The sequence below is a fragment of the Homalodisca vitripennis genome, chromosome 4 (genome assembly GCF_021130785.1).
Source record: "Homalodisca vitripennis isolate AUS2020 chromosome 4, UT_GWSS_2.1, whole genome shotgun sequence".
Taxonomy (NCBI): domain Eukaryota; kingdom Metazoa; phylum Arthropoda; class Insecta; order Hemiptera; family Cicadellidae; genus Homalodisca; species Homalodisca vitripennis.
In genome coordinates, this window is record NC_060210.1 from 80,205,765 (window position 1) to 80,216,624 (window position 10,860).

The 10,860-nt window shown below is 35.3% G+C and overlaps 1 protein-coding gene across 1 annotated transcript; it reads right to left on the reverse strand.

Moving 5' to 3' along the window:
- Nucleotides 1–500: 500 nt before the first annotated feature.
- On the reverse strand, nt 501–10,543 carry LOC124359611 (5-hydroxytryptamine receptor 2A). Its single transcript, XM_046812496.1, has 5 exons — nt 10,021–10,543; nt 8,554–8,851; nt 5,648–5,851; nt 1,877–2,149; nt 501–917 (listed from the first exon to the last, which is right to left on the reverse strand). Exons 1-5 carry the CDS (start codon nt 10,172–10,174, stop codon nt 578–580), a joined length of 1,269 nt encoding a protein of 422 aa, XP_046668452.1. The 5' UTR covers nt 10,175–10,543; the 3' UTR covers nt 501–577.
- Between the last annotated feature and the right edge of the window lie 317 nt (nt 10,544–10,860).

Genomic DNA, 10,860 nt, shown 5'->3' on the forward strand with positions numbered 1-10,860 from the left:
AGCACCAGGTTGATTTAAAAGATGTACTTAATTATACTTTGTTTGATGGAAGAATAAATCCTACAATTTGAAAGAACCATGTAATTTCATTACTTGTTATAAGTTACATTCACAACTACTAATAATGTTGATAATTGTAATGTTGCAATGTTGAAGATGCCTATATTAATTTCTTGTAATCACTCTTTACAACAAGAGGACAAAAATCGAAGCTTGTAGAACATCGTGCATAAAAACTGTATTCGTAATTAAAACAAAAGAACCATGTCCCAAAGTTTAGAAACGAAGAATAGTTCAGACAAATCTGTAAATTGTGTCATATTTTAAAGAAGATAGACAACTGCGTATTTTATCAAAAACGTTGAAAGTATGTTTCGAATTAAGAGAGGAATTAAAAAATTTATATTCATTTTGATTTTTCATCTAAGTTTGACTTTTATTATGAGGTGTGTGTACATATATATATATATATATATATATATATATATATATATATATATATATATATATATATATATTTGGCCAGTTTGCTTTAAAAATATCGATATATTTAAACGTTAAGTGACAATAAATTCTTTTAAAAATTCTCGTTGACAGACAGTGTATCAGGAAATTTACTGGACGATCTGTTAACAATAGTGAAATTCGAGTTGTTAGAAGGCGTGACGACGGCGATGGGGAGGGTAGATACTGCTGAGAGAGCGCTGGAAGGAGAAGGAGCAAGACCTGGAGACCGAGAGTCGCTGACGGACCAGTTGGTGGAAGTGGAGGCGATGAGGGGTGTGCCCTGCAGTGAGAGGGAGAGAGGAAGAGCCATCGCCCCGGAGATGGCGCTGGATGGCGTAGTCACTCGATGGTCGTTCACCGATCGGAATCTTGAAGATCGGCCAAGTCGGTGGCAATGGCATCTTAGCAACCTTTAATAAACGGCAACGTGTTTATCTACTTATCATTTAAATAACACAGGTTACATGGAACATGTTATACAAAACGTTGCTCATGACATGATTAAAGTTATGAATTGAAGTATAACATTGGTAGTATGTACATTGGTATATTGTAACTGTAATATAGTAGGTATAATAGCTAATAAAGCTTTTACTTTTAAATCGTTCACTATACTAGCTTACATTTCTGAGCTCTCCACATGACAAACTGCGCAGCTCAATAATCAAAGTGTTAATTATTCCATAACTAGACTTGGTAGTGGCAATACGAAATAATTTACAACTATTTCAGCCTAGGCAACAAGCTCTATAGTGAAAAAAATCTAACATATGAAAACACTAAAAATCAACAACAGAATCAGGTAGTTTCCAATAACAAAGTGTTACTCCTACAAACTATTAATGGCCTCTAACTTCTGTATAGAAACCATCTGTTGATGTTAAAAATTGCGTCACTTTTCCAATCTTTGCCACTGAACATTGATTGTGTAGTAAATTTCTATGGAAGGTACAATGTCACCTCCCTCTCTTCTGCGAGCCCAGCAGTGAATCTTATTCAATCCACCATTCTTCATAGCTTTAACCACTATTCAGATAAAAGGGAGAGAGCATCCATGTGAACAACATTTATAATAATAACCTATTCAAGCCATTCCCTCTAATTGACCGTCTACTTTCTTAGAAGACCAATTGTCACGTTAATATTAATAGGTGGTCAATCCTGATTTTCTTGTTCTTCGTGTAATCTTCTTAAAAGGAATAGGTGGTTTATACCTTCCAGTTTAACCTAGTTTGGTTACAATAGAGGCTTCTTCCGATTTTTTTCCTAAGTGAACAAAAAACTTTCTAGATCCATGTTTCTAAGTAACCACAGATTTATAAAAAATAATCTTAGTATCGTTTCCAATTGGTAAATAACTGTCACTCACCTAATAAAAGCGTTCCTAAAAGTTCTATTGAAGATCGTGTAGATGACGGGGTTGATTGTGGAGGAAACGTAGCCGAGCCACAAACAGATGTCAACCACGTGATCTGGCACGTGACACTCCGGACAGGCGGCGAACAGGATGTTCAACACGAAGAACGGCGTCCAACAGAACACGAACGTAAAAAATACTAACCCTAACACTTTAGAGGCCTTCTGCTCTGTCGCTACAGCGTTCGCAGCCAGAGCCTGCCTTTTGCTCCTGTTCCCCAGAAATCTGAAACAGTCCATACGATCCTTTTGAAAAGTCATGTTTGGAAGTAGACAACTAGAGCAGAACAACTTCATATTTGGTGGTTTGATAATATATCTACAAAAGTTATTTTTAATAACTAAGTACACTCTAACTCATAGGCCATTTTTGTATTATTCATCGACGCGGCTTCGATTTCCTCTCAAATATGTGCGTAATTATTACAAAATTAAATTAAAAAATATTAAATAAATTAAAAAATTACATCTAATAGCATGTTATTGTACATAAATATATCTAAGTTTAGTTATAAGACAGTTTGTAGTAGTTAAATTTAAAGATACATATTTTCTTTATGTTGCTGTGATTAGAATATTAATAACTTATTTATTATTTGATTTATTTTTTATTTTCATTTAGCTTAAAGAGTCAAAACCTTATTTTTTTATAAATTTGAATAAATAATAAGGTATATTTGGTTTTAATATAACATTATTCGTGCAGTATGGTGTTGAGTAATTCAACAAAACGCTTAATGAAGCTATCATCTAGACAATAACCGTTCGAAAACTTTGTAATGTTTCTGAAAAAATGCATTTATAATATCATACAGCATTATGGAACATTTAATTGAGGTTGTACAAATACCATTTAAATAAATATATAAGGTAATACAAATGACGAGTAAATAAAACAAAGTAATTACGGGAACTCGATCAATAAAATAATATTTCCTATTCTGATATGAATCATGTATTATGATATTGCAGAGTCATTTGAAACTTTAACAAAATTTATTAAATGAAATGTCTGGTCTGAGTGTATGGGTCGTCAGTAAAGGATGTTACGAAGTATCCATTACAACATTAAATTGTCAGTTGTAGGAGACATTACAAACGTAGCAACAAATGTTTTGTAATTTCAGACAGGATAGTAGTTCTCTCTTCAAGCGCTTATTAGACCGCTCATACTTATGAGGTCCAGATGACCGGGCAGGTTGTTGGCTAGGCGTTGAAGGCGAGGAAAAGCACTATGAAACATGTACTGGGTAGAGTAGTGCCGCCTTACAAACAACAGGGGGTGGCGAAGACGACGTGATGCGCGGAAGTCCCGCAACTCGAGCAAATCAGGTGCATCGATGACAAAGCAGACAAACTTCCTCAGAAATAGCAGGTCATGAACGTTGCGTCTTGAATGGAGAGGTTTTAAGTTTACCTGAAGTTAAAGGTCATCAATCGGCACATTACAGTACAGCCCAGCCGCATACCAATCAAACGAATGAAGCTGTTATGTATGCTCTTAAGCCCGTCAATATGACCAAGATATGGGTTCCAAACTGTAGAATAATATACAAGTACAGGTTAAACAAGATGGACGTAGAGGGTATTCAGAGCTTTGGACAGAAAACGTGTCACGATTGGTCCTAATACCAAAATAGAACGCTGCATTAACCTTTTTTGAAATGTAATTGTCATCATCAAATAGTAGAGCATTAGAATCCACGCAATGAACCAGATCATTAATGAAGATTGTGAACAATTCTGGACCTAGTAGGGAACCCTTAAGTACACCAGGATCAGTTGGGAAAGGTTGGGATAACGAGCCCGTCACTCGCACCTGAAGAAAACTATCACAAAGATAACATCCCAGCCAACGCAAGAGCGTCCCGCCGACACCAACAGCTCTGAGCTTAGCAACAAGGTGATTGTGACTAACTCGATCAAATGCTTTCGAGAAACCTGTGTGGATTGCATCAACTTAATGGGAGTTTTAAAATGTTGTGATAATATGATTTTTAAAAGATAAGAGTTTTGAAGTGGTCGAACGTCCTTTGACAAAACCATGTCGTTCAGTGTTGATAACACTCAAAACACACACAGAAACAAAGATCCCATAAAGATGACAAAGTCTACGTCATGGGAAAAAACATAAAACACTATTCTTTTATAAATTTTGATAATTCGTTTGTGATATCTCAAGGATTTTAGTATAAGCTCTGTTTGATAAAACAAGTAATTTTTTTATTGATTTTATAGTTCTCTGACCTATGTTTTTTATCCCATATTAATCATTCAATTTTTTTATTTTACCTCAGAAATGGTTTATAGAACATAACTGCAATATTTAAATACACGGTACAACAAGTAGAAAGTATCACATAATCAAAATTGTAACGGTATGCATCATTCTATTTGAAGGTAACACATTTTTAACAAAACAATTATTTAAAGTTACAATGGCAGGGGTGGGAATATATTCCTTTGTTACAAAAATGTATTTCAATATGTATCACCATTGAGTCAGTATTTTAACAGAAAATGTATTTAAATGTGCACATTTATTAATATAACGTGAAATTTTATTCATATAATAGCTATGACAAAAACGTCATTTCCATTGTTGGAATGTAATATAGATTTCTACGTCCAATAAAAGTGATTTATCAAATAAAAATCTTACTGAAATGAATAATTAGGCATTGTAGCCTGCATTATGCAGTCAGTTGATAACATTAACAGACACAAGATCAGCTGTAATCTACTGTATATAAATAAAAATTAAATGTTGTTCGTAATTTTATATACTAGATATTATTTAATATTTTTTACATTTACTATTATCGATGGTTGATTTAAAAGTGAGCTATATTTTGAATTCTACTGTTAGCTATTTACTTATTATTTCATTTAAAAATAAAATCCATTTATTCAAAGTGCATCAGGAGATTGAAATGTCTTGCAATGATCATCAATTACCTCACGAGTGCTTCGTGTGCAACTTAAGGAAGATACCTGTCAGTAAGCGGAAATTATCGTGCGAAATAGGTTGGTTGACGAACAAATAGATTATAAGTGCTAGACACATGCAATGTAGGGAAAATTCCAGTGAGTAGAAGTAGACTAGCCACAGTGCCTAGTTACCTTGCAGCCCTCAGATAGATTAATGTCAAGTAGCCGAGGAGCTTATTTCTGAAAACATCAGCATGACTCACTGGCTCAGTTACATATCACCCACCCCTTATTGTACACTAGCCAAGTTACCATGAAGTCTTCCCCCCCCACTCTCTCTCCTCTCACTCTCTCTCCCTCTCTCTTCGTGTACCTAGATGTAGACCTAATATGAGGCTGTACAAATAATTATCAACTTTATTCCAATGATAGTTTTATAATTTTGAGAGATAAATCTATTTAAAAAAGAAACAAACAAACATAGTCACCAATAAATATTTAATATAATATATAAATAATAAATATTTTTAGCATTACTTGTACTTAGAGTTTTTATTAGCTTCCACACATAAATGTTAGCAGAAACAAACAATTATATAGATTATGAATGTTTTTTGTATTATATTATTGTACGTACGTAATTAAGCATTTGTGAAATATATTTCAAGTAATTAAATCGGAAGAGCCTGGAACAATATGTGAAGATATTGATAGATAATTACGCCTCTTATGGGACTAGAGACTTCATTGACAAATAATTATGCATTCTAAAAATTGTCTTTATTGTCCATACCTGAGGTTGAGGGTTGTGGGAGTGACATTGAGGGGTAACCTGAGGGTACGAGGGCGACTGTTGCGGGTCTCACGAGCGATGTTCTCAGGAGTCTGCGTCCCTTGGTCGCACGACGATGCCCCCTCCCCACGGCCACTTCCCCCGTTGGCGTACGAAAGAGCGGGCTGTGAAGAGCTCATGGCTCGCATGGAGTTGCCATGTCTGCTGTAAATTTGCCATAAAAATGAATCATTCATCATGTGAGTAGTTATTTACAGAAAGATATAGTTGAGCCCCATCGTAACACTTGTACAATGAAAACGTAAATTTTTAATATTAGCCAATCCGTATTTATGATTAACATCATCTGTGTTTTTTATTTTATTGAATTTGTCAGTCTGTGTTTTCTCATAATATGATTTCTAGTACTGAGTATTGTGTTTAACTTAGTTTAATATTCACATCCATATTTATTTTGTACTCGTAAATTAAAATATACGCCAGGGAGTCGAACACATTCAGCTCCTCTATATATATATATATATTGTAGGTGCAGCAGTTACTTTAAAATAATCTAGTAAAGCAACGTCTAGCGTGGCTGCTGCTTGGATGGTTGGCCGCTGAGCGATCCTGTTCTCACAAGCAGTCCGCCCGAACGGTCTTGGGTGGTGGTTCGCAAGTCACCTATAAACCGTTGGTTTCCAGGTTAAGTACCAGAATGTTAAATGTAGCACAGTTTAGAAGTTAAATGTAGCAATATGTTTTATGCACATTTAACTTAAAAACTTCATAATATTATATTACATGAAAACTATTAGTGCAAACAAAATAATATCACTTGATTAATTATTTGATTTAATTAACTATCAGTTATGTACGAGCGTTAAAGAGAAACTTTGTTTTCAAACTGTTTGAAAGGCGGATAAATTCACATCAAAGGAAAGCCGTTACGTTTTATTCTCCATGAATATTTTAAAACTTCCAAAACTTTGGAGCAAAACCTCAGCCCAAGCGTTTACAGCTTTCATTTACTTAAATGTACTATTGACGTAGCCTATTACTGGAAATATCAATCATTATTATTATTATACTACGTTATAATAATAATAATGATCATTACCGTGTTAAATTAATGTATATAATCACCACAGTTAAATTATGTATGTCAGTCAATAAACATGGTCTTTTTAATTGAACAACAGCCAACATTTTACCTGTTGTTATGACAAACAAAGTTTGAAATTGCCCAATTCTATCTTAATAACACTAGAAGATATGATACTATACAGTAAAAAATATCCTAATACTAAAAATTTATATTCATAATTCGTTTTTCTAAAATGTAAATCACTCTGCTCTGGCCAAGACGTGCTAAGCAAGGAATGGCAATAATTATAAAAGAATGGTGGAGTTAAATAAGAGTTTAAATTCAATACAATGATTGGATTATTAAGTAATGCCCTTAATATCCCCCACGTGTGCCTTTAAACGGAAGTGTTATAATTTATGTATTAATCCAGGTAGGTTTTCTAATTTGTGAAAACAATGAAACTAGACCTTAAGGCTGTTTCCTCCAAGAGTTCGTCATAAAGGTTTTACGACGGGAGAAGGCTGAGAGAAACCTTTGATAACCCTCATCAACACACATTTTACGCTTCATATAAATACGTTTATGTGTAATTAGGTTATAAATTTCTAAATTTGGTTGATTTTATTGCTTATATTTTATGGGAAATACTATATTACAGGTGCTTGGAGTGAGGGGAGCAGTAATATTGGGCTCAACAGACCTGAGCCTTGTGGGAGCGTAACCGTGGAATAAATCGCAAATGATTTGTCTACCATTTAAAAAACTCTGGTGTGATTGAAGCAATTTCCCTAACATGGAGATTCTTCCAGTTAACGAAATCGATCTAGATCATTCTCAAAGGAAGAATTATAAGTTCGTTATAAGAAACTATAGTTATATAACCATACAGGTTATACAATTAAAGCGATTTTCAGTTCTTTTTGTCATAATTTAACAATCTATGCATTAGCCTGAATCTGGTCAGATTAGTTCGGATGTTAACAATGCACACTATCGCAAAAACGTATTCGTAATAAAAGTAAAAAATATTACATCCTTAATTAAATTAAACAGGCCCAATATGCCTGCTAGCAGCATAACAAGTGTCCAAATAGTAAATACGATCGTCACGGCAGAAACAAGGTGGAAATTGAAGGAACGGGGGCAAACCAGGAACATAATTTATATAAAATAAATTTAATCTAGCCTTCATGTATTCAATTAGAGGACTAAACACAGCATCAACCGTTAGTTGAATTCCTCTCGGGTTTAGGAAACCTAAAAAATCAAATGTAAAAGTCACAATATTATCTTAAGGGAAGTTAAAGTACCTTGTGTTTTACCTCATAAGACCGATGTTAAACACTTTTAAAACTTTATGTTAGGTCGTTGATGTCTCATTTTAAAGATATGATTGATACGCATACAATCGCTTTTCGTTTTCTTGTAAAGTGTAAATGTCTTGAGTATTGATACGATAAATCTCTAAAAATTTTGAGGATTTTTAATGAAAACTCGATTGGAATATTGAAAATCCAAGCAGCTTTTGGATGAGTTTGATAATGTATACAATTTAGAATGACATATCTCCCACAATTGTACAACCAAAAACGAGGTCGTAAAAGCGTTTGAAAATTAACATTTATCTTATAGTAGTACCTCAAGATGGCCGTCAGCTGGCTCTTAAGAGCTTCATGCAGAATCGAAAAATTAAAAGGATTACGTTCACGCAATAGAGTCGATTTTTTCCTCTCTGAGAAAGAGATAGAATTGATAGTAGCCGCTTGAGTTTTTCTTGAACTGCTGTATCAACTCAATTTGTATAAATCTATAGTTATAATATAGTTGTAGAGATTACCTGTCGGAGGCACGGCCGGAGGTGCGGAACACCAGCTTGTGAGAACTCATGGAGCGCTGGTGGTGGTCCACGGGCTTGAAGCGACCACCCAGGCGCCGGAACAACTCCGAGTCCTCTCCGGGATGCTCGGCCACGAAGCGCGCCTTGCGCCTGAGCAACTGCACTGTGAGAGCGTACGTCACCACCATGATGACCATGGGGATGTAGAAGGCTACCAGTGATCCGAACACCCAGAATGTACGGTTGTTGATGACGCACAGATGAGACTCCGGCATGATGTTCAGAGGGTCGTGCAGCCCTGACGTAACATTTACATGCGCTTAACTAATTGTTATAATCAGTTTTTATCTTAGTAGTTACTATAAATTCCTATAATTTTAATAGTAACTGATGTTAGTAAAGACGAATTTTGTGTCACAACAGCAAATACACCGCTTACGACTTTCTGGACAATATTAAATAACTCAATTTAGTTATTTATGAAAAGTACTTATAGTTTTTGTTTTCTAAGAACAAATTGTTCTGTTCTCAATACGTATAAACATCGCTTACACAATTAAACATCGTTTGTTCCCTCTCTATTTTATGTTTGTGTAATACAGATTTGTTTAATTCACTCTTAAACTATATACTGTATCATATACTACAGAATAAATATTTGATTTACTTTAATTATAACCTTTTGGAGGAACGAGTCATCGTCTTAGTCATATTAGTCACATTTCTTAAGTACGGTATTACAGGGGTGTGCGAGAAACAATAAAAAGCAACATAAGCCTGCCTTCCCTACTAGTATCGGCATTATTCTGTTGGGTGCACTGCCATTATTCGTGTTCTTTTTCACATTATTTTTTTAACGTATAGCCTTGCTATTTCTTTTTTTACATCTATCATTTTCAAATTATCTAAATACGTATTCAATAACTAACTAAGCCATCAACTTTATTCGATATAGTTCTTTTTCTTGTGTTCAATTGTAAAATTTACGTAAAAAAGCTTTTTCAAGACAAAAACTACTCAAGCCTGTGCAGAGGCAATCTACCTTTGCAGTTTTTTCCCCATAACACAAATTTCCTTTCGTTATTTTACAACAAGTTTTATTACTAGGTTATATTTTTTTAATTACTTTGTTGTTACTTTTTCTTGGATAGTAAATATATTTTTTATTTGATCTGTGTTACGCAAAGTTTTGTTTCCTTACTGTGAGTTTCAGTTTTATACTTAAACTTTGAAATAAAAATTATTGACACTTCTTTTAAACACGATCCGAATAAATACCACAACGTTTCCTGTACTCACTGATGACCTCAGTTCAGATTTAAGCAGAAAGCTATTAGACTGAACATTAGTTCCCAATTGCCCATTAATTAGTCACCAAATTATACCGCACACTAAGTAAAACATTCACTTTGTTGAATATCTAACAAACTGCATTCATCATATGAGATATGCAGTTTATGATATTACCGAGAAGTGTGATGGAGCTCGACACGAGCATGGAGAGTGCCCAGACGAGTGCAATCTTGATACCGACCAAGCGTTTAGTGGAGTAAGTGTGACGGGTCTTCAGCGGGTTACGGATGCCCAGATACCTGCCCAGACTGATGAAGCACATGTGCATTATGCTAGATGAACAAGCCAACACGTCACAAGTCACGTACACGTTGCACCAGACGATGCCGAGCGGCCAGTAGCCTGTAACACCACAAAATGTAACATCACTTGATGAGAACTTTGTGAATGAACAAGACAACACGTTGCAAGTCACGTACACGTTGCAACAGACGATGCCGAGCGGCCAGTAGCCTGTAATAACACAAAAGGTAACATCACATGATGAGAACTTTGTGAATGAACAAGATAACACGTTGCAAGTCACGCACACGTTGCACCAGACGATGTCGAGCGGCCAGTAGCCTATAACACCACAAAAGGTAACATCACATGATGGGAACTTTGTGAATGAACACGACAACACGTTGCAAGTCACGTACACGTTGCACCAGACGACGCCGAGCGGCTAGTAGCCTGTGACACCACAAAAGGTAACATCACATGATGAGACCTTTGTGAATGAACAAGATAACACGTTGCAAGTCACGCACACGTTGCACCAGACGATGTCGAGCGGCCAGTAGCCTATAACACCATAAAAGGTAACATCACATGATGGGAACTTTGTGAATGAACACGACAACACGTTGCAAGTCACGTACACGTTGCACCAGACGACGCCGAGCGGCTAGTAGCCTGTGACACCACAAAAGGTAACATCACATGATGAGGCCTTTGTGAATGAACAAGACA

Coding starts and splice junctions, on each gene's coding strand:
- LOC124359611 (XM_046812496.1), bottom strand. CDS start 10,174: ATGCACATGTGCTTCATCAGTCTGGGCAGGTATCTGGGCATCCGTAAC. Junction 2,150..5,647: donor CCCACAACCCTCAACCTCAG/GTATGGACAATA, acceptor GGACTGTTTCAG/ATTTCTGGGGAACAGGAGCA. Junction 918..1,876: donor TTTAGGAACGCTTTTATTAG/GTGAGTGACAGT, acceptor CGTTTATTAAAG/GTTGCTAAGATGCCATTGCC.